Genomic DNA, 26,197 nt, shown 5'->3' with positions numbered 1-26,197 from the left:
GCAAATTTTTCGCCTTTTTATTTATAAAAAATAGAAAATTGTTAATTTTTATAAAAAAATTATGATTAAGAAATAGGAATTAAATACCCATTTTATGCATAATTTTTATTTCTCAATAACAATATTGTTTACAAACTAATTTTTTTCTTTTGGGAAGATAAACATTAGATATTCCCGCCTCTTAATATTCTTGTAGAAAATTCTCAATTTTCATAAGGAAATAATTTGCATTAATTTTATTTCTTAATTTCAATTGTTTTAATAAAATTCAAAATTTTTTACAAATGAAGGAAAAAAATGTTTATAAATTATATTTGTCAATTAGGAAATTTAATTGAAAATGAAACTGAAAATTTTTTAATTTTTAGAAAATAAAGGAAAATATTTTATTGTAAAAAATGTTCTGTTAAATTTATTTAAGAATATCTTTAATTATAAAATTATTCGAAAACAATAATTTCTTTTTTAAACATTTTAAATATTTAATTATTATTATTTTTCCATAGTTTTATATTATAGTTCATGTTTTATGTTTATAGTTCATTTTTTATAAATGTTAAAATCATTATTTTATATTATAAGAATATTGTTGCTGTAACTTCTTCAAAATTATTTTCATATTCTATTATTATCTAAAATTTAAACTAAAATTCATTTTCAAATCAATTTTTATTAGAAAATACCACGACACTTTATAAAGTTTCAATTTTGAATGAATTTAATAAGAAATTTTAAAGAACTTAAATTTTTCAAAAGAAAAAAAAAGAAAAAAAAAATTTTTTTAAAAAATTAAAAATTTAAGTTCTTTAAAATTTCTTATTAAATTCATTCAAAATTGAAATTTTATAAAGTTACAATTTGAAACCGTTTATGAAGTTTATTTATTTTTGAAAATTGTAAATGCAACTCTTTGAAAATTCAATTAATTTTGAAATATTTAAGTAAAATTATTCATTAAATAATTTTTAAGTAAATAATTTTATAATTGCTCTCTTCAAGAATTAAGTTATTAAAAAATAAATTATAGTTAAAAATTGAAAGATTCGAATGTTTTGTATTAGAATTCGTGGTAATTTTATAGTTTATGAATCAAACAAAAAAGACACAAAAATTCAAAATTTTCTTATGAATTCTAAAAATTTATTTTTTTTCAGTAGGGGAATGTAGTCAAGGTTGGCCTACTGTCTAGGTAGGCCACTCGCGTTTTTTTGTCAAGTTCACTAGCGCCACCTACGCGCATTTTTGTCGAAGCTTGTCTTAGTGAAACCTAACTTTTTGTTCAATTACATTTTCGGAAAATCGAAAATTGTGTTTTCTGTGACGTCGGTACAAAAAAAGCTCAAAAAAAGTTTTGTGCATAATGTGAAAAACCATTAATAAAAGATAAAAAACAAATTGAATCGTCAAGGCAAGTATGCAGAAAATTTGTGGGACTCATGGTTGAAAGGAAAACAAAGTAAAAAATCGAATCCCGAAACGTATTTCTTTATGGTTACAACAATTCGGTAATGTTACTTACTGTCAAGGTCGGCCACTATGTGTTTAAAATGCGCAAAGATGAGGACGAGCTACTTCATTTGCAAAAACTGCAATTCTGTATAACTCATAATATAATTGATCATCTTATTAATATTTTTATTTAATTTTATTAATATTTTAGTGCAAAACTTTTTTTTATTTATATTTATTTTTTTATATTGTTTATTGTTATTATTTTGTTATTTCATTAAGTTACAAACTGTAAACAATAAAGAATCAATTTTCCGTAACTCCAAACATGTTATTTTATTTTTTAACGATTAATGCCCTTTGAATTTTAAACATGGCCGACCTTGACTGTAATGGCCAACCTGGACTACAAATTTTTTTTTTTTTAAATCTTTATAACTTTTTCATTTTTAAACCTGTCAATTTACTTTGTACAGAAAAAATGTTCCTATTAAACAGGACTTTCCAACCATATACTTCAATTGTCCAAATTCATTTTTAAAAAAAAGTTATAAACAAAAGTCAAAAAGGTGGCCGACCTAGACTATGTTCCCCTACTTTTAATAAAAATTTTTGAATTTTCCCTGAATTTGAATTAAAAAATTTTTACTTTCTATTATTTTTAAAATTGCTAATTTTAATTAAAAAAAAGTGAATAAGAAGTTAGCCGCACGAATTGCTGCTAGTTCAATTATTAAATAACAATATTCATCACAAGAATTAAATTATTTTCATAAGTAAAATAAAATTCTTCAAATTCAATTATCCACATTGGTACATATATCAATTTGATACTTTTAAGAAGGCTGTGATCATAAAATTAGGATTAGAATACAATCCTAACTATAGGATATTGTAATTAAAAGAATTATAATTAGGATTAAGGTTAGGATTGAAATTTCAAAATTAAGTTTGAAATTGATTATAATAATTAGGATTGTAGTGTCATTAGGAATTTAAGAGTACGATCGAAATCCTAAAATTAGTTCTGGAATCGATTTACTCCCTAATTGCATAAAAATTAGGTGAATAAATTCTGAATTTCAGAATACCGTTTCACTTTATTGCAATCATATAATATCAGATGGATTTAAATCACAGGGAATAAAAGAAAATTCAGAAACTATTTTGTACGTGTGTGTGTGCTTTAACTTTTACGAACACTAACAATGGAAAAAAGATTGATACTCACACACACGCATAGAATTATATAGAGATACAGATATAGGAGAATTAAGTAGTATTGATGATAAAAATACATAAATGTAAATCATCTTAGTCGTAATGTTAAATTTACTTCCGTGACTATACGGATTGAAATCACGTCGTTAGAGAGCTTTGAATGCGCGTCGGAAATATTCGACGAAGCATGCGAACCAACATTCCATCATGAAATTCGCTGATACCATGTTTGTCAACTCGACAAATACACGTTGCATTGACGTATTCATAAAAAACACACACACACACATTCTAATCGGTATTATCATTTTAATAATAATTTATGTAAAATATAATTTAACATACTTTGAACCTTTGATAAATACATAGAACCTTTGATAAACAAGTAAAACCATTGATAAATAAATGAAATCTTTGATAAATAAAAATTAACCCATGACAAAAACTAATTTTTTTAATTTAAACCTCATGTTTTTAAATATAACCAGGGCTCGAACTAGGTCCGTAAATCCCTTGATTTATAGGACAAAAAATCCAATCCAAAAAATCCAAACCGAAAAATCCAAGAGAAAATGTCCAAAGTACAAAAAAATTCAAAATAAAAATATCCAAAGTAAAAAAAAAACCAAAATAAATAAAAACGTCAAAAATAAATAATGAAACATGTGAAAAGCCACGGTTTTTACTTTTTAAGCTATAAAATCGGAATTTAAAATGTTAATGTTAAAATCGCAGGATTTTAATTATTTACATAAATAATAAAATTCTTCACAAAAATTCAATTATTTTCGTAAATAAAAAAAAAAATTTCCACAAAAATTCAATTATTTTCATAAATAAAAATATTTCTAGAAAAATTTAAATTAGTCTATAAAATTTTTAAAACAATTGTTCCATGAAATACAATTATTTTCAACAATTTTAATAAAATTCTTTACAAAAATTCAATTATTTTTTTCCATATAATTCCAATTTAATTGCTTGATTACCTAATTTAATTATTTTCATGAAATAAAAAAAATTCACAGGAATTCAATTATTTACAAATTTTTTATAAATTTCTTCGCAATCATTCAATTATTTTCATAAATAATACAATTTTAACAGGGATTCACTTATTTTTGTAAATAATAAAACTCGTTTTAGGAATTCAATTATTTTCATAAATAATAAAATTCATTGGAGAATTTCAATTATTTTTAATTCAATTTTAATCAACTTCGTCGAAAAATGTATAATTATTGTTAAAATTTTTATTAAAAAATTCGTCAAAAGAAATCAACTATTTAAAAATTTATTCATAAAATTCTTTATGAGAATTGAATTTTTAACAGAATTTCAATTATTTTGAATACAATTTTAATCAAATTTCTCGAAAAATGTAATTATTCTTAAAAATATTATTAAAATTCGTCGAAAGAATTGAATTAATTAAAAATTTATTGATAAAAATCTTTATGAGAATTTAATTTTAAGAATCATACAATTATTCAATAAATTGTTTTTTCTATTTAAATAATTGTATTCTAGAATAGAATTTTCTAATGAAAATTGATTTAAAAATTAATTTCAGTTAAAATTTTAGATAATAATTATTGAATATTAAAACCAATATAGCGTGAATTTTTAGAAATAATAATTGAATTTAGAAATTAATTTTTTTGTAAACGTTTAATTGAATTTTTTTATATTATTTAAAGTATTTATTTTTTTTATGTATATTTAATTGAAGAATTTGCGAATAATTGAAATTTCGTAAAATTGAGTATTGTAAAGAAATGAATTTGAAAATTGTCAAAGAATTTTTTCGAAAATTATTAAAAATATTCGATTTAAAGAAGAATTTTAGTTAAAAATTCTTGAAAATAATAATTTAATTGATAATGATTTTATCACTCGGTCCTCATGTTTTATAGTTATGAAAAATTTAATTTATAGTTTTAAGTAAAATGACTCGGAGTAAATTGACTAAATTGAGTAATTTGAGTAAATTGAATTGAGTAAATTGACTCGGAGTGTTTATATTTTTGTCAGTAATTGGTCCGTAATTTTTCATTTTTGGTCCGTAAAGTCAATATTTTTAAATACTTTCACTGGAATGAGACCTGAAACAATATCAAAATAAAAATTTCTATGACAAAAACTAATTAAACTTCGTAAATTTTTTATGTTAATTAAAGAAACCTTTAACCAAAAATACTAAACATTTTTGTTTAACCTTTTGACAAATAAAAATACAAAAATGCTTCTTTAATAAAAAAATATCTGAATTTTCACCCAAAAGAATCATAATACAAGCATTGGGAGTTTGAGGATAAGCGCAAAAATTTCTAATTAGAAAAAAGAAGAAGAAGAAAATTTTTAAGTAAACTAACTTTTAATAATCTTACGTGCGCAATATATATAGACACATTTCCTTTAAACTTGTATCTTTAGTCTATACTAATTTGAAAAGAGCTTCATCTTTAAAGGATAATCAGTTGTCGACCCGACAGACGCTAAATCAATTTGTCTCCTCACCTTGTACAAGATCAAAGGACGAGCGTCAATAAAATTTCTCTTACTCCACTGGAATTTAAATTTAGGATATTTTCCGCGTCCTTTTAAAAATGTGATTTTCAAAAATTAAAAACTTTCCAGACATAAAAAATTTTAATGCAACGTTCTTAAAAATTCTTATCATAATGTAATTTTTCATTATTTTTTGCTTAATTTTAGAATTCTAATTTATGTTCTTAATTCTAATCTTGACAATCGCATGAATTATTAATCATGAGTCACGATTCACTGTAATCTGAAATTTTATGCATTTCTGTCTATTCCTATGGTCTGTGCACATATATTTGAATCAAATAAATATTTACTTGAATCGAATAAATTTTATTTTATTTTACAAAAAAATGGATTTTATTTCAACTGTTAATATCAGTATTTGAAGCAAATACCATTTAATTGACTTAAATAAAAATTATTTGTATATATGTATATATTTATTATATTTTATATCATTTTTCTTTCAGAAAAAAAGATTTCAGTAAAAATTATTAGATTCAAGTAAATATTTATTTAATAAAAGGCAATTTTTTTAATAATCGGTTATTTCAATCAAATAAAGTTCATTTAGTGTATTAAATTTGAATTTCGCGCCATTATATTTCCGTAAATTTCCGCCTAGAGGGCATGAAAACTCTCTCGTAAGCGAGATGAAGTGAACGATCAATTATTGCGTATAAAGTTCCTTTTCTTGTTTCACACTGAAAAAAAATTCATTTGATTCAAATAAACAATTATTTCTTTTATTATTGAAAAAAATTTTTTTTTGTACGAAATAATTTTTATTTATTTATTATATTTAATTGACTTAAATAAAAATTGTTTGATACAAAAAATATTTATTCAATAATAAGGAAGTAATTTTATTGTTTACTTGAATCAAATGAATTTTTCTTCAGCGTGAAACAAGAAAAGGAACTTTATACTCAATAGTTGATCATTCATTTCATCTCGTTTACGAAAGAGTTTTCATGCCCTCCAGGCGGAAATACACGGAATTAAAATGGCGCGAAATTCAAATTTAATACAGTAAATAAAATTTATTTGATTGAAATAACCAATTATTAAATAAATAAATCGTTTTCTATTTAATGAATATTTGCATTAGGGTCTGTAATATTTATTCGAAATAAAATTTATAAGTGATTATTATTATCATTATTATTATTAAAAAAAATAAATTAACATTAACATTAACTATAATTACTATAGCAAAACAAATTTGTTTCTTTAAAAATAAACCTTTAAGAAAATTAACTTTTCTAAAAAGCCTAATAGAAAATTAAAAAAGAAATGCATTGAGAATATTATTTTCTAATGCATTGTTTCTCATAAGCACTTATTTTGCACGCTAGTGCATTATTCCGATTGAATACATCACGCACATAAACATAAAATATACACAATCGATTCGAATTTCAGTGTATAGTGAGAATTTCTTTATGAATTGTAGTTATTTACCATGTTTTTTCCCTACTTTTAATTTTAGTGAAATAATATTATTTTTTAAACAATATGTCTCTGACAATGGTAGTTTGAAACAATCGTAAAGTTTTATAGCAATATTGTTATTTTAAAAGAATAATTTTATGCATTGAAAATATTCCCAAACAAATACACAATTTTTTTTTTTTGTATGATCTCAGATTGAGACCCACACCCAGAGAAAAAAGTTATTTATTTTAACTAAAAGTGTATATTTAAGAAAAATTTATTTGTTGCAAATAAATATTTTATTTAAAATAAATAAACTAATATTTATTTCAAATAAATGCACTAATTAATCTAAAATAAAGAAATATATTTGCAATTTATGAAATAGTATATTTGTAGCAAATAAAAAATATATTTGATTCAAATAAATGTTTGTTTGACTTATAAGTAGACGCCTGCGCATATTGCATTGCTATAGTAAAACAATAAGATGTTTTGCTTTTAACAGTTTAACGCGTACAATTATAAGAGGTTTATTCATCATGAATAGTTAACAAATTTAATTGATTTAAGTACAGAATTTTTCTTTTTAAGTGAAAATTTTAATTAGTACAAAGTAACAGATTTGTATGTGATTTCATTTACATTTTAGTGTCTTATTTGAGATTTTGTGAGAAAAATGTGACAGTGGACTTTTACATATGAAGTGAAAAAGTAAAGTAAAATGACTAACAATAAAAAAACCTGACTTTATTTAACAAATATTCTTATAAAAATAAACATTTATTTTAATGAATATTAAAAGTTCCATTAGTGATTGTGATTGTTAAATTTATTTAAAAGTTTATAAGTGAATTTTAATATTTTAGAATGCTTACAGGATTTATTAAAATGAAAAGTGTTTTTTATTTGTTCTAAATATAAAATATATTTAAAGAAAATATAAAATTTTTTTCATTTAAATAAAAATGGATATTTAAACGAAATATATTAATTCAAATAAAAAATATTATTTGAGCTAAATAAAAGTTTAGTTGGTTCTGTGACAAATATCCTTTTTTATTTGTTTGAAATAAATTTTATTTAATTCAAATAAATCATTTCTCTAGGTGCATAGAGTTTATCAAATTGTTGATTTGCAATATTTTGATGCTCTAAATGGTGTTCAATTTGAAATCCAATGGAAGAGGAGCATCGCAAAATTATTGTAATGTATTCAAAAAAAAAGTTTGTTAGAAAATTATTAGTTTAAAAAATTTTATTTTTAGTGATAATTTTAATATTTGTAAATAAATTTTCAATAAATAGTGAACGTCTATAGAAAAAAATACAGTTTCAATAAATAATTTTTTTAAAAATTGATAGTTAATTTATTTTAATTTATTTTAATTGTTTATCATTAATTATTGTTAGTAATTAATTAATAGTAATTAATTTCGAATAGTTGGTAAATTTTTGTATTCAAAAAAATTTTATAGTTAAACAAGATATAATTTATTTGATTTAAATAATAGTATATTTGTCGCAGAGCTAAATATATTTTTTTGCTTTAAATAAAAATATTCAATGCAAAAATATTTTCTTTGGGTATAAATTAATATTTAATTGAAACCAAATGTACAGAGAGAGAATTGTTTTATTTGAAGCGAGTATAATATATTTGTGTTAAATAAACGTATATATATTTATTTCACAGCCTGTTTAACTTTTTATTCGTTTCAAATAAAAATTTTATTTCGGACAAATAAACGTTTTTTTAGTGGTAGTAGACTTTTTATTTGAATCAGATGAAATTTATTTGAACCAAATAAAATTCATTTGTAACAAATAAATTTTTATTTGGCTTTGAGACGAATGTACAATACAATATAGAAATTTATTACACTGAAAAAAAATTTTTTATTCAAATTACCGATTACTTGATTATTATCAGTTAAATATTTACTTGAATCAAATAATTCTTATTTAAGTCAATTAAATGGTGATTCTAAAAGGAATTAAATATTTGATTTTTGTTTTTATAGTTGAAATGCGACGGAGCTTTTTTTCGGATTAAAAACTGTAGAGTATTTATAAGAATAAAAATTTGCCAAAAAAAAAATTTTTAATTATTTTCTCAAATTTTTTGCCATGTATAGATTTTTTATATGCATACATGTGTGATTGGATTTTATTATGTGAATTTGCGTGATTTTTATCGTAGTTTAATTCGTTTGGCAATAAAAGTACTGTGTAGCGGTTAGTATTTTTGGGGTGTTTTTAGCCACTGGATCGATGTATCGTGAAATTGAATTCTCCGAATTAACGGTGCTTACTTTCATGTCGTGTTTTTTTTCCATTGAAGCTTTCAAGGATGGTTTGATATTCATTTTATTTGTTGGAAAGCACGTTCAAATTGAACTCAAAGGCTCTCACTCTATTTTTTCATGAGTAAAAACGACTATTCAATATTTTATCTATCATTCCTTTTTTTTTGCTCCTTCTACATTCATCAATATTTTTGTATACTCATCATTTCTGTGTTGTATTTCAATCTCGGTGGATAATATCATTTTTTTTTAATTTGTCATTTTTTTTTTTTTTTTTTTTTTGAAAAGAGGAAAATTTTGCCCATTGGGAGATTCGTTAATTATTTGTAAAATTTTTGTAATTTTCCCATACTTTTAAACTTTGAAATAAAGGAAAATCATTTATTTGTTCTTTTTAATTAAAATTCAAATTCTTTTCTCAATATTTGTTTTTAATTCAAATTTTCTCTTGATAATTCATTAAAATTTTTGAAAATAATTGAATTGTTTCGTAGAATTTAATTAAAAATGTATTGAAAATCATTGAATTCTTATAAACAATTCCATCGAAAGTTTTGAAATAATTGAATTATTTCTAAGAATTTTATTAGAAGTTTGGAAAATAATTGAATTTTTGGGAAAAATTTCATTAAAATTTGAAAAAATAAAATTGTATTGAAAATAATTTAATTTTTTCAAAGAATTTTATAAATAATTCTTGAAAATAATTTAATGTTTCGAAGAATTTTAATGTAATTTTTAAAAATAATTGAATTGTTTTGTGAAAGTTTATCAAAATTGTATTAATAATTGAATTCCTGCAAAGATTTTCATTGTTTATGAAAATAATTGAATTCTTGCAAAGTATTGTATTAGAATTTTTGAAAAAATTCAATTGTTTCCAAGAAGCAAGAAATTTATTAGAATTTTGGAAAATAATTTAAATTCTGCGAGAAATTTTAATATTTCAAGAAATAATTGAATTCTTGCAAAGAATGTGATTAAAAATTCTTGAAAATAATTGAATTGCTTCGAAGATTTTATAAAAAATTTTTAAAATAATTGAATTTTTGCGAAGATTTTCATTTGTTTATGAAAATAATTGAATTTTTGCAAAGAATCGTATTAGAATTTTTGAAAAAATTCAATTGTTTCCAAAAAGGAAGAAATTTATTAGAATTTTGAAAAATAATTTAAATTCTGCGAGAAATTTTAATATTTCAAGAAATAATTGAATTCTTGCAAAGAATGTGATTAAAAATTCTTGAAAATAATTGAATTGCTTCGAAGATTTTATAAAAATTTTTAAAAATAATTGAATTTTTGCGAAGATTTTCATTTGTTTATGAAAATAATTGAATTTTTGCAAAGAATCGTATTAGAATTTTTGAAAAAATTCAATTGTTTCCAAAAAGCAAGAAATTTATTAGAATTTTGGAAAATAATTTAAATTCTGCGAGAAATTTTAATATTTCAAGAAATAATTGAATTCTTGCAAAGAATGTGATTTGAATATGATGAAAAATTCTTGAAAATAATTGAATTGTTTCGAAGATTTTAATACAATTTTTAAAAATAATTGAATTGTTTGGTGAAATTTTATTAAAATTTAAAAATAAATTTATTCTTGCGAAGAATTTTGTTAAAATTGTATTGAAAATAATTGAATTTCTGTAAAAAAATGTATTACTTTTCAAAATAATTGAATTCTTGCGAAGGATTTTATTAGAATTTAAAAAAAAAAATTGAATTATTTCGAAGAAATTTTTTTTAGATTCTTGAAAAATAATTGAAATCTAGATCTAAATATTATTAAATTTTCTGAAAAGAATTGAATTCAATTGAAGAATTTTATTAAAATTTAAACACAAATTGTTTTGAAAATAATTGAATTCTTTCGAAGAATTTTATAAAAAATAAAAAAAAAATTGTATTCAAAATAATATAATTCCTGATACGAATTTTATTATTTATGAAAATAATTTAATTCTTGCGAAGAATTTTATTAAAACTTTTGACAATAAATAATAATAGTTAACTAGATAATAAATAAATTTTTTTTAATTTTGAATTTTTCTAGCATTATAATAATTGGGTCATAAATAATTGAAAATAATTTATAAAGATTCAAAATTAAAATTTACTTTTTTAATTTTTGTTGCAGTCTGCAATTGTTTAATGATACTTTTATTGTAAAACTACTTAATTCATTTGAATATTCACAATTTTTTTTTACTTTTTTCTATAATAGAAAGTTTCTTAATTATTAATTATAATGTTAAAATTTAATTATTATTGGAAATTATTTTAATGAAAGCAGCGTGGTGGTATGAATAAAATTTATTTTCTAATAAAATTGTGAGGTAAAAATGATGTTTTCAAATATTTTCCGCAAGTTCAATATTCCAGATATATGCCATGTTTATTTAAATAATTAGTGTTTACCTTGATTTCGAGTCTATTTGTATTGCACAATCATTGCTGCATATTCCTTTTAGATGGTTTTTAATATATTTGCAAAAAAAAATTGTTGTTTTATTTTTTTATTGAGAAAAAAAAATTTATGATGGAAATATGAAATATTTCTATATATAAGAAGAGAAAATGATTTTTGAATTTTACTTGTAAACTTCTCTTTTCTTTTTTTTTTCTTAAATATTGATTCGTGAAATTTTTTGTGTAGCTAATAAATACAACTTGTTTGGTCAATACGATTCAGTGAAGCACATTTTGAAACTGTTTTCTGAATATTCGCCTCACAAGCAATTGTGTATTCACATTGTAGAATTTTTCTTCTATTTTTCTCGATTATTCCACTTCTTTTTTTTCCATTCAAAACTCTATGTGCGCATTTTACGTCACAAAACAAAAGAATGCTTCCATATCGATCAAATTAACTCTGTGATTTAAGAAACACATAAAAAGTTTATCGCAAAAAATTTTGAAATGTTCTCTCTCCCTAGATTTTTTGTATAAACATTTTTCTCTTTTTTCAATTTCATTATTTTTTTGCGCTAAAGTATTATTCCGTAATACCGATTACAATTTGATTTTTTTTCTCCTAAAATATTTCGAACTATACTGATTAATTTAAATTTTGAAATGCAAAATAATTTTTTAGTGAGAAAAATTAAATGAAAATTTTCAAATTTTTTTCAAAGACTATTAAAATTCGAAAATAAAAAAAATGCAATACGAAAAAAATGTGAATCAAAATTTTATAAAGTTGAATTTTGAAATTGAAAATTTCAAGTTTGTTTAGTTACGAAAAGTTAAATATTAAATTTTGGTTACAAAAAGTTTTGGTTACAAACTTTTTTCCAAAGATTATCAAAAATAAAAAGAATGAAATAGCAAAAAAAAATGTGAATCAAAATTTTATAGACTGTAAATAATTTTGAAAAGAAAATTTAAATAAGAATGACTGAAATATATAATAGATTTTATATCGGAAATAGTTGGAGAGTATTGAATTTTTTTTTTTAGATAATTGAATTTTATATATAGAATATTTTGCATATGTGATTGAAAAATGATGTGGAGATGATTGAAATGATTGAATGACTTGTCGTGTGTGTGTGCGATAAAAAATGGAAAAAAAAGAAAGATTTGCACTTTATTAATATTCATCGTGTTTAAAACGCGATTAGTAATTTTCGTTCCCATCGTGTTTGACTCGGTTGCTATAGCATTGCAAGCCCTTGTTTAACACATTATCGACTAAAGAAAAAGGACGGAAGGATTTCTGCAAAAGACGTTTTCTTACGTTTTACTTAATTAACCATCGTTTCATGTTCGGTCGCGGTATAAAAACTTTTCCTGTCTTTAAAATTATGTACAAACTTTTCTCTTTTTTTTAAAGTCAATTGCAGATATGTCAGTTAATTCTACTTTACATTAAAGTTTTTTTTTCTGGCGATATTTATTTAGTAAGAAGGGATTTTTTTCTGGATTATTTCAATATTTAATTTAGTTATTAATTTCATAGAATTATACTGAAAGGGAAATTTTTTATTTTATTTTTAATACATTCAGTTATTGCAATCAAATAAATTTTATTTAGTGTATTAAATTTAAATTTCGCGCCTTTATAATTCCGTATATTTCCGCCTAGAGGGCATGAAAACTCTCTCGCAAACGAGATAGAAGTGGGTGACCTAGTATTCTTTATAAGTTCGTTTTCATATTTTACAGTGATGAAAAATTCATTTGATTCAAATAAAGAATTACTTGTCAATTATCAAATAAATATTTGCTAAAATCAAATAATTTTTATTTAAATCAAATAAATTGTATTTAATTCAATAATATCAGTATTTGAATCAAATACGAAAAAATTGACTCCAATATAAATTATTTGATACAAAAAAATATTTATTTGATAAATAGACAAGTAATTGTTTATTTGAATCGGTTTATTAAATTTCAATAAAAATTATTTAATTCAAATAAACAATTACTTGTCTATTGTCAAATAAATATTTTTTTGCATCAAATAATTTTTCTTTAGGTCAATTTTTTTTTATTTGATTTAAATATTTCTTAATTTCAGATAAAATTTATTTGATTTAAATAACAATTATTTCATTCTAGTAAATATTTATTTGATCGTTGACAAGTAATTATTTATTTGAATCAAATAAATTTTTTATCCGTGTCAAAAAAGAAAATGAACTTTACACGAAATAGTTGATAATTCACTTCATCTCGTTTGCGAGAGAATTTTCATGCCGTCTAGGCGGAATTATACGGAATTATAATGGCGCGAAATTCAAATTTAATACACTAAATAAAATTCATTTGATTAAAATAACTGAATATTCGTAATAATAATTATTAAATTGTCTTTTATTAAATAATATTTAATAAGAAAATATTTAAGTATCAAATAATCTCTATTTAAATCAAATATAAATTGTATCTGAGCCAATAATTTCAGTACTTAAAATAAAACTATTCAGTTGCTAAAATAAAAATTATTTGATACAAATACTGATATTATTGGTTCAAACACAAGATTTATATAAAAAATTTTTTTTAAATTTGATTAAAATTCGTCGAAAGAATTCAATTATTTGTAGAAACTGTAAAAAAAATTCTTCTCAAGAATTCCATCATTTCCATAAATATAGGAAAATTCTTCAGATTTACTAAATTCATTTGAATATTATTTTTTTTTAAATTCTTCACAAGAATTCAATTATTTCCATAAATTTACATAAAATTCTAAAAAACAATTCAATTATTTTCAAAAGTAATAAAATTCTTCGCAGAAATTCAATTATGTTTAAATTTTTTTTTAAATCTCCTCAAAATTTCAATTCAAACACAAGATTTATATAAAAATTATTTGATTCAAGTAAATATTTAATTAATTTAAATAAACTAATATTTATTTATTTTAACATGAACAAGTAATCAGTTATTTGAATCAAATATTTATTTTTTTATAGGCAAGTAATTGCTTATTTAAATCCAATAAATAATTAATTGATAATAGACAAGAAATGGTTTATTATTAATTATGTTTATTATTATTTAAAATTTTTTAATTATCAATTGTAATTATTATTGTAATTATGATTGTTTATCACTCATTTAATTTTTTTTTATTATAATTTTAATCCAATAACTTTTTTGATTAATTTATTTTCTTTATCTCCTAAATTGCGTTTTTTCGTTTATAATCGTATCGATTTTTTTCGGATTTTATTGATTGTAATCGTTTTATTACTTTTTTCATTCGTCATGTAGAGATTTTATTGGTCACGATATTAGTAATTGAAATAATCATTTCTATTATTAATAACATCATTTCATTCATTGATTCCTTGGACATTTTATTTATCGGTCAAATATTGAATCAGTCGGTTGCCCTCATTTAGTCTCTTGATTATTATCATTTATGAATTATTAATTTTTCCTTTTTGTTTTTTATTTCGACAAAAATATACAGCTTAATTATTTTTGTTTAAATTAATTTCAACATTATTTGTATTTATGAAAAATGATTTTTTTTATTGTTTTTATTTTGCTTTTCATTAATTTGTTACTTAATTTTAATTTTGTTATTTTTTATGTTATTTTATGTTATTTTTGTTTTTAGCTTCCTCGTAAAGAAAGCTTTACTTTATTTATTATTTTTATTCATTTTCTTTATTTATTTTGTCCTTTTATTTTTAAGATAAAAAAATTTCTTTTTAGAAATAAAGTGATTAAATTAATAGAAAAGTTAATGTTTTCTTTCGACCAAAAAAATAATTTATGCGCTTTTTTCTCTTTAAATTGTAACATTTACGCTGTCAGTGGGTTATAAATGGTGATAATTGCTTATGGAAATATGAACATTTTCACTTGGGAAAATATATGTGAATTTAAATGACCTTAAAATGCAATGAAACAATGCATTAGAGTGCACTTTGCCTCTATATATATATGTATACAGTGCCGCTCAATAACTTTTGCCCACCCTACAGCGATTAAACACTTTAGAAAAAGTTTTGTATTTTGTTTATTATTAAAGTTAGAAAGTTCAAAAAGGTCTCCATTTAAAGCTCTTTTCCTAAGCTTTAACACTATGTAAAACAGTAATTAAAAAAATTAATTAATTATTGCTTAAAAAATATTATTGTAACATAAAATTTTTCAATTTTTTTGGTTTTTTTTAAAGTGATACAGTTTATTAGAAAATCATCGCATGTTAATCGCAATTATATCATTTAAAAGCTGGTTTTAACACCTTTAAAACGCATTTTTTAAAAAATTTTTACAATAATTTTTAAGAATAATATGATCATTTGTTTAAAAAATTAGCCATTTTTTTCAATTGTTGATAACTCAAAAACGGTTCGTTTAAAAAAAATTTTGTTCATTTTTACATGTAGAATCAAAAAAAAAAATATACAAATTTTTTTTTTGAAAAAAATTTTTTGAACGTATTTTTTGAAAAAAAAAATTTTTTTGCATTTTTTATATTTTTAAGTATTAATTGTAGAAATTTGCAACTTTTACTTACCAAATACCAAATTTCTACAATTAATACTTAAAAATATAAAAAATGCAAAAATTTTGTTTTTTCAAAAAATACGTTAAAAAAATTTTTTTCTAAAAAAAAATTTGTATATTTTTTTTCTGATTCTACATATACAAATGAACAATTTATGTTCTTAAAAAATTTTTTTTAAACGAACCGTTTTTGAGTTATCAACAATTGAAAAAAATTGCTAATTTTTTAAACAAATGATCATATTATTCTTAAAAATTATCGTAAAAATTTTTTTAAAAAAATGCATTTTAAAGGTGTTAAAACCAGCTTTCAAATGATATAACTGCGATTAACATGCGATGATTTTCTTATAAACTGTATCACTTTAAAAAAAACCAAAAAAATTGAAAAATTTTATGTTACAATAATATTTTTTAAACAATAATTAATTAATTTTTTTAATTTCTGTTTTATATAGTGTTAAAGCTTAGGAAAAGAGCTTTAAAAGGAGATGACCTTTTTGGACTTTTTAACTTTAATAATAAACAAAATACAAAACTTTTTCTAAAGTGTTTAATCGCTGTAGGGTGGGCAAAAGTTATTGAGCGGCACTGTATAGACTGCAGTTATAATCCTCCATTTGTTACTGTCATATATACATATATATATGTATACATATCTACATAGTACAATCTATGAATGATGGTTGCAGTTGGTTAGAAACAGAAACACCATCGCCAATTGATTTCCCAATTATCATAATAATAGTTCATCGTTGAACTCTATTCTATTAATAGAGCCAACTAAATCATTTTCTCATCATTCCACCAGAAAATTACACAAGATTCATGTAAACTGCTGAATTATGTATGCATATATACTTTCTGCGTGTAATTAGTTTGTAAACATATTGTTATTTTTATATATTTCTTTTAATATTATTTTTTCGTCTTTTGAATATTAGAAAATATAGAAGAAGTGGTATGGAGAGAGCTCATTTTTTAAGCAGGCAAAGTTTTTTTTTTTTTGTAAAAATGTTGAGTATGTAGCGAGAGTATAATGCTAAAAGTGAAGTATAAAAAAAATAAGAATTCATATTGTTCCTTTGAAGAAGAATAATAGTATTGCATTACAATGCACATATATCCGATACTTTGATATTGATCAAAGGGTCAAAGCACGAATCTCAAAATCCTATCAACCATATTGCATCTACGTATAGGATACGAGATGCAGTTTTCAATTTTAAATATTAAAAATAAAAATAAAAGAATTTATGAGAGATTAAAAGAGGGAAATTTTGTAATTTTATATGTATTACGCTTTATTTCGCGGAACTGCAAAATAGAAAATAATTATTGAGAAATAATACGCAAGTATAACTATAAGCCTTTTATTTTACTACAAATGTAAAATTTTCTTTCTTTTGTTTAGACAAAAAGTTTAAACAAAATTTAAAATAAAAAATAATAAATGTTTATCAAATGCGGTTTCATACAGAAAAGTTTGTACAGCTGCAGTTTTTTATTGATCAAAAGTTTAAAAATGATAATGACGTAATATTTATTGAGATAAATTTTTGAATTTATTTATTTTTAATTTGAATTTAAGAAATTTTTTTTATTAATGGAAATCACATAATTTAATCATATTTTTTTTATTACACTCAGAAAAAAATTTGTTTGAAATATTTGTCACAGAGAATATTAAATTATTTCTTTGTTTTACATAAAAATTTTATTTTGTATAAATAGAATTTTGATTTGAACCAAAAAAAAATTCGTTTGAAACAAATAATATTTATTTGAACCAAATAAAATTCGTTTGAAAGAAATAAAAAATTTATTTGAACCATAAATAAAGTCCATTTTGAAAGAAGAAAAATTTATTTGGTCCAAATAAAATTTATCGGAATCAAAGAAAATCTATATTTGAAAAAACTAAAATTTATTTGAACCAAATAAAATTGATTTCAAAAATGAAAAATTTATTTGGATAATAATAAAAAAAAATGTATTTAATAATAAAATTTATTTGGCCAATAAAATTTATCGGAACCAAATAAAATTCATTTGAAACAAATAAATAATTTAGTAGGCTCTGAGCCAAATAAATTTTTCCTGAGTAGAGATACTCATATTGGAAGGTAAAATGCAAAATCAAAAAATTAAATTCGAATAGTACAAAATTTATTAAAATGAAACTTTTTTTTAAATCAAACAAATATTTATTAAGGTTACAGAAAACTTATATAACTTCGTTTAAAATAACGTAGAAAATAAATAAAAATTTTAAAATAGAAAAAAAAATAGAATATTAGATTCAGAAATAAATTTCCCCTATAGGTGTAATTATTAATTAATTCATAGTCGTATAATTATTCAAATAAATTATTTTCTCATTAACTTACCGAAATACTATATTTGATGAAATTTTCGTCGATGCCTGTGTCCATGCAACTGATCACGTCCTTTGCCCTGTAATTTAATAAAATTCTAATTTTAAAATTAACATTAAATTTTGGTAATTCGAATTTTCAAAAATTAACACATTCCGTTGTAAAGTTCTCATTTGATTTCTGAATACTAAAGAGAATAAATTTCAGAAGTTCCATATATGAGCTTCTTGTTTTATTTTTGATTAAAAAAAGAAGCAGGAAACACATCCGCTATTTTCCTGATAAGATTTAAGTTATTGTGTATATAAAATATAATATAATATAATATTTTCACTCTTTGGTAACAAAAATTTAATTTAATTATTTATAATTCAATTATGATGAAATTTTTTACTCTTTTTGATAATAAAATTTTAATGTAAATGCAATTTATAATCCAATGATAAAATTTATTTAATTAATATTTGATAATTAGTAAAAGAATAGAAGGTAAAATGAAAGAATAGGAACAAAAATACAAAAAGTAAAATATTAAAAATTAAGAAAAAAACGAAAAGTAAAAAATTGAAAGGAAAAGACAACATAGAGGTAAAAACAGAATTAAAAGTAAAAAATTCGTTGATTAAAAATTATTTCTCTTTAGAAAAATGTTTTTAAATTTAAACGAATTTTATTGTCTGTCTGATTTTTCAAAGGAAAATTTAAAATATTTCGTTATATTTTATACAGTACACCGAGAACTATTGTGATAAAAACAATTTTTTCCACACATATAGTTCCTGTGTTTTAATTAAAGATTTTTAATTTGGTACTCTTTTTTAATACCAAAGAAAAGCAAGAAAGTATTATTTATTTGATTCATATGGAAAAATTTTTTTATACAAAGTTTCTATTAAATTAACATTGAAAACAATGTTCTTGTTGATTCAAAGTTCATTTCATTCAGCTTTCAGATGTTTTAAAACAAAAATTTTTCAATTTTAAAAAGTGGAAATCTATCTAGTTAAATAAATCTATAAATTTAATAAAGATTTTAATTTTATATTACTGAACTAGACTTTTGAATGAATTAAGGAGATGAAAATTTAATTGTACGACATAAAATTAATCAGATATAAAAGATCAAAGTTATTGTTTTTTTAAGGAAAAAATTTCAGTCTAATATGTTGAAAATATTTGGATAAAATTGTGAAAGTATTGAAATAAACGAAATTTTTTTTCTATTTAAATATTTTCAACTATTTTCAACAATTCGTCATGAGAAAAATATTATAAATAAAATAATAATGATAAATAAATAATAATTTTTTAATTTGTTTTAGTAATTTTTGAAATTATTTAAACTGAAAAAAGTTTTCAATAAAAAAAATAATAACTATAAATAAACTAGTAAGTAAAGAAGACCAAAATAATTATTCATAAAGAAACTGTGTTTAGGCTTTTTTTATTAGAAAGAAAATAATAATAATTTTCTAATTAAAATAATTATTTATATAAATAATATAAAAATGGAGTTGTTTAATCATTTAAGGTGTTGTCAATTATTTTCAAAAAGAAGGCAAAATTTACAATGAATTTTAATGAAATTCATTCTCTTGAAGGCAACCTTCTCTCTCTATAGATTTAATTTCAAAATAATGATTGTAATTAAAATAGAAATTTTAACAATTAGAAGAGAGTAGAATACTTTTTATCTTGGACTGCACTTTTCGTTTTTAATTACGATTCTTTAATCTTATCCAAAGTACCAGCCGTCTCATTTTTTCCCTGTTAAATAATTTGAGTATAATTATAATGCAGAAGACGCGAGTATCCAATTAGTTAATTCTGTCACAGATTGCATTATGCGAATTGTACAAATTTTATACCTATTCTTTTTTTAAAATTTTTATAAATTTCTAATATATCCTTTTCAGTATTATTTTTAATATATCCTGTTATCAATATTTACATGTCATTTTTTTAATTATAACACAAAATATGCACTTTACACTTGAAAAATAATTTTTAGATTATATTAGACAATATGTAATTATTATCAATAATTAACAATAATAATACTAATTATTATTTATCTATATACTTAATAGATTAAATTACCATTAGATTACTAATTGTTTAAAGAATTTTAGATTACTAAATTATTCATTTTTAAAATTGCAAAATAAAATTTTGTTAAATTTTCTTTTTTCGAATTTAGAAATTTTTATATAAAAAATAAGACTTTTGAAAAGAAATTATCGATATAATAATATTGTTCTTTGTTTTTGTAAAGAGAAATATAAATGAAAAGGTGATGTTATTTCAAGAATGTAAATTACAAAGTGTGCATACTATATATGCATTCTTGCGTGTGAAATTTCCATTAAACCTGTAAATGTAACATCTGTCATTATCAGACACCAGAAAATTACAGTTTTTTTTATATCATTTCAGTCACACAAAGCTTGATTAATTAACGTGTAATTAAATACATCGTGGTACAAAATTACCGTATATTTTTCTTTTTTTTTCCTTTTTAAAAGAACACTGTGTGTGCGTTAACATTGTCGATCGTTCTAATGCATATATGGAAAATAAAAAGAAAATTTAAATAAAAGTATTTAAAATTTTCACTTGCGAAAAAAAATTGTTGAGTAAAAATGATAAAAATTATAAACATATACCGATTTTAGCATTTTTACTAAATTATTAGTTTGATTGGATTAAAAAAAATTGTTTGTTTCAAGTAAATAATTATTTAATAAAATTTATTTATTTAATAATCGATTTTTTCAATCAAATAAATTTTATTTAGTGTTGAAATTTAAATTTCGCGCCATTATAATTCCGTATATTTCCGCCTAGAGGGCATGAAAATTCTCTCGCAAACGAGATGAAGAAATCAACTATTTACTTTAATTTCTTTTTTTTTGTTCCACAATAAAGGAAAAATTTATTCAAATAAACAATTACTTCTTTATTATCAAATAAAAATTTTTTTGGATTAAATAAATAAAAATAATATCAAATAATTTTTATTTGAGTCAAACGGTATTTGATTTAAAATAATAATTATTATTCAAAATAATAATTTAATAATACAAGAATAAAGGTAGTGATAATAATAAACATAAGTAAACAGAATATAAAAACTAAACACTTACATATATATTTTTTATTATTAAAATTTTGTTATACAATAGCAATTTTTTGGGAGTCGTAAACATTTTTTTTTAATTACTGTGAAAAAAAGTGGTATTTATTAATGTTTATAAACAAAATGATGGACAGAAGACTATTCATCTGATTAATCACTTCAGTGCTGATCGAAAAAATATTCAATCAATCATGTGCCAATTTTGTTTTCATCACCAAGAACATTTTGTGGCGCATTAAATAAAATATATTTTCAATTTAAACGCGACTTTGAAGAAAAAAAATTATTATATTAAAATATTTTTTTATTTTCCACATGTACTTCTTATCTTTACTGCATTAAAATAAGTTAGAAAAGAAAAACAATTCGCTCCCATTGTTTCTGTAGGGAATAATTAAAAAATTGAAACATAATTTTATTAATATTGAAAATTTAATAAATGTTAAGTGTATTTAATTTGTATTCTATTGTCTTTCTAATTCTAATTTTAGAATTTGAAATACAATCAATCCATCGATCTATTGACTGATAGAAATCGTTAAAAATTGTAAATTACGCAATTTTATGTGTACACTTTTTTTTATTATCTAAACGACGTACACCTACAATTTTCTTGCTTTATAAGCACATCTTAATTATTAGGTCGATGACGATTCTTCGTATAACATGCTACTAACCGAGTGCCCTCGTCTCAAATTGGCCCCGCGCTGAGAAAACCTTCACCTTCTCATAACGGACTTTGCAAATTGATTTTAACGAAAGTTGTGTATTATAATAAAGGCACTTGAGGAGAAATCTTTTATCGACCCCGTAGATATGAAAATTAAAAACAAATTTTAATATTCTATTTTAAAACAATGCCATTTAAATCACTGAAATAAAAAGTGTTTGAATCGAAAAATATTTATTTGATAATAGTCAAATAATTGTTTATTTGAGTCAAATTAATTTAACTTCAACGTGAATCAAGAAAAGGAACTTTATACGAAGTAGTTGATCATCCACTTCATCTCGTTTACGAGAGAGTTTTCATGCCCCCTAGGCGGAAATATAAGGAATTATAATGGCGCGAAATTCAAATTTAATACAGTAAATAAAATTTATTTGATTACAATAACCGATTATTAAATAAATAAATTGTATTTTATTAAATAAATACTCTAAAATGAATATTTAAAAATCAAATAATTTTTATTTTAATAAAAATATTGATAATAAATTTTGATTCAAATAAACGATTACTTGCCTAAGAAAAAATAAATATTTAATTCAAATAAATGATTACTTGTCCATGTTTAAATAAATAATATTCTTTTGTATCAAGTCATTTTTATTAAAGTAAATAGTCAAACAATGAAAAGAAATTTATTTTTTAATAATATTTATTTCATTCAGAAACTAAAATTATTGTTTCAAATACAATTTATTTGATTTCAATAAAAATTATTTGATTCAAGCAAATATTTATTGGATAATAGCCAAATAGCGTTTATTTGACTCAAATAAATAATTAAGTATTTTAAAATAAATAAATATTAGTTTATTTAAATTAATTAAATATTTACTTCAATCAAATAATTTTTATATAAATCTTGTGTTTGAATTGAAATTTTGAGGAGATTTAAAAAAAAATTTTTAAACATAATTGAATTTCTGCGAAGAATTTTATTACTTTTGAAAATAATTGAATTGTTTTTTAGAATTTTATGTAAATTTATGGAAATAATTGAATTCTTGTGAAGAATTTAAAAAAAATAATATTTAAATGAATTTAGTAAATCTGAAGAATTTTCCTATATTTATGGAAATAATGGAATTCTTGAAAAGAATTTTTTTACAGTTTCTACAAATAATTGAATTCTTTCGACGAATTTTAATAAAATTTTTTAAAATAATTACATTACTAAGAAACATGAATACATTAGAATGTGACTGTTTATAAAATTTAATTATTTATCAATTATTAAATTAAAATACTTTGAAAATTCGATTTGTTAACAAGTTTTTAATGAAATTCTTTAACAAATTTAATTATTTTCAGTTTAATTTCACAAAATTTCTATTAATTCGATAATTTTTCAAAAATTTATTTATACTATATTTGAATGAGATTTTTTACTATCAAATTAATTATTTTTAACTAATTTAAATTTAGAGAACAGTATAAATATCTACAAAAATTAAAATAAAAAGTGATTTTTTAAAAACAAATTAAAATAATAAAACTTTTTTTAATTTGGTTAAAAAATTCCTAGTTTGGCATAAAATTCCTGGTTTATTCCCGGTCAAATTAAATTCCCGGTTAGTAGACACCCTGTAAATATTTATTTGATAATTGACAAGTAATTGTTTATTAGAATCAAATGAATTTTTTATCACTGTAAAATAAGAAAACGATCTTATAAAGAATAGTTGATCATCGACTTCATCTCGTTTGCGAGAGAGTTTTTATGCCCTCTAGGCGGGAATATACGAAATTATAATGGCGCGAAATTCAAATTTCAACACTAAAGAAAATTTATTTGATTTTAATAACCGAGTATTTAGTAAATAAATTCTCTTTTATTAAATAAATATATAAAAAGAAATATTTATAACTAAAATAATTTTTATTTATATTAAATAAATTGTATCTGAGCCAATAATTTCAGTACTTGAAGGAAATTCTATTTAATTACTTAAATAAAACTTATTTTCTACAATTACAGAAATTATTGGTTCAAACACAAGATATAAATAAAAATTATTTGATTAAATTAAATAAATATTTACTTGAATCAAATAATTTTTATTTATTTAAACTCTTATTTTCCTATTATTAAATAGTTATTTATTCGAGTCAAATAGACGTTATTTGGCCATTTATTAAATAAATAGCAACTTGAATCAAATAATTTTTATTGAAGTAAAATAAATTGTATTTGAACCAATAATTTTGGTTTATGAATCAAAAAAATTTTCTTTTTTTTTGTTGCTATTTAATTGACTTGAAAAGAAAGTACTTGATGCAAAGTCTAGGATATATTTTAATACAATTAAATTTTTTTTATTAATTTTTAATTGACTTAAAAATTACTTGAAACAAATAAATATTCATTTGATAACAGGAAATTAATCGTTTTACTTAAAGCAAATAAATTTTTTTCCTCAGCGTGAGATTTGAAATAATATTTTCTGGTTTGAGAAAAAAATTTTCTACTCCCGTTATTGATTGCGTGACAATATCGAAAATTATAAAAGTTCACCATTTAATATCGGAAGTTTATGGCTCTTGTTGAAAACTTTATAAAGGCTTTACTGAACTCAATTTCAACGTTTAAAATTCTGTCTGTGAAGCTTTTCCTTAATACTCGCCAATTATGTTACAACGCAATAGTTCTTGATCCTTAAAATTATCCAAGTATCTCTTCTATAGCATTTTGAAATTCTGACAACGTTCTTATAAATTTTATTGCAATGAACAAAAGAAGAAGAAGAAGAGGAAGAAAAAAAACATCTCTAAGTTATTATCATTAGAAAAAATGAGTTCAACTTTTGTAATTTTATTTTATTCTTTTCTTTTTTTTTTGATGCTTTTGTAATAAAGTTCAGAAATTTTATTATGAAAACACTTGTTGTGATTCCAAATGACTTTAATTAGAAAGAGGAAAAGAAAAATTTTTTTCAAACAAGAAAAAAAATTATTGAATAGAAGAATTTGTTTACGATAATTTTTTTTTAAAGAAAGAGAACAAATTTTTGTCATAGAGAATAATTCTTTTGTACGATACTTTTTTTCCAGAAAAAAAATTAATAAAATTAATCCTCGAGAATAATTTTTCGTGTGATATTTCTTTTTTAAAATGTTTATAATTTAATTTATATTCTTTTGAATGTTTATAATTAAAATTATTCCTTTGAATGTAAATTCAGTTTTGCATTCTATAGTTTTCTTAAATAGAAGGAAAGCACAAAGTGTTCAAGAAAAGGAGTTGAGCAAAAAAGAAATCTAATTACACTTCTTTCTTTTTTTTTCTCCTCTATAATATGGACGTGAAGGAGGATAATAAAATTTTCTGAAATTTATTACAAAAACATTTTTGAATACACGAGATAAAGAGTTTTTTTTAATATATATATTTTTTTTTTTAGAAATCTAAAATTCAACGTAATTAAAAAAAAAGAGAGCCGGTTTAATTTGCAAAAAAAGAGGAATATAATTTAGCATCAAGGTTGCATCACAAAGTCCAACACAATAATACTTTTTTTATGCAATGAACGCAATTACAGATCCAGGTGTATAACGCTTTAGTGTTATACAAGAACATGTTTTTTGCATTTTTAGTCAATGAACAATTCCATTCATAGATGTGATCTTTTTATTGTATTCTAGAATTTTTTATTATTTTCTAAAAATGCATACGAATGGAAAATTTATTCAATAGAAGTAAAGTAAATAGGAAATCAAAATAATAAATTTTAATAAATAAAAATAATATAATAATAATAATTATTATTTTATTATTAATAATAAATAATAAATAAATTTATTTATTTCTAAATTTTAATTGCAAACAATTTTTTTTCCACGTAATTAAATTTTTTTTATATAAATAGAGAATTAAAAATATTAAATATTATAATTTATTTTACAAATAGAAAATTCAATTTTTTATTCTGTTAATTACAAATTTTATTCGTTTCTCTAAATTATTGGTGATTTTTATTTTTAAACTTTAATTATAAAAAAA

The 26,197-nt window shown here is 21.0% G+C and overlaps 2 protein-coding genes across 4 annotated transcripts in view; one reads left to right on the top strand and one right to left on the bottom strand.

Moving 5' to 3' along the window:
- LOC122504572 (putative Dol-P-Glc:Glc(2)Man(9)GlcNAc(2)-PP-Dol alpha-1,2-glucosyltransferase) overlaps positions 1-26,197 on the top strand; it is a 181,922-nt gene that overhangs the window by 22,940 nt on the left and 132,785 nt on the right. The gene's annotated exons all lie outside the window — the stretch shown is intronic.
- Positions 1-26,197, bottom strand: part of LOC122504575 (galactosylgalactosylxylosylprotein 3-beta-glucuronosyltransferase P) — a 47,356-nt gene that overhangs the window by 12,866 nt on the left and 8,293 nt on the right. For both annotated transcript variants that reach the window (XM_043615741.1, XM_043615740.1), the window contains exon 2: positions 18,341-18,407. In XM_043615741.1, coding sequence (XP_043471676.1) covers positions 18,341-18,385 — 45 coding nt within the window. In that variant the 5' untranslated portion in view covers positions 18,386-18,407. The remainder of the gene's footprint in view (positions 1-18,340; positions 18,408-26,197) is intronic.

The sequence above is a fragment of the Leptopilina heterotoma genome, unplaced genomic scaffold (assembly GCF_015476425.1).
Source record: "Leptopilina heterotoma isolate Lh14 unplaced genomic scaffold, ASM1547642v1 Lhet_305, whole genome shotgun sequence".
NCBI classification, from domain to species: Eukaryota; Metazoa; Arthropoda; class Insecta; order Hymenoptera; family Figitidae; genus Leptopilina; species Leptopilina heterotoma.
This window is presented reverse-complemented; position numbering and strand designations above follow the sequence as displayed.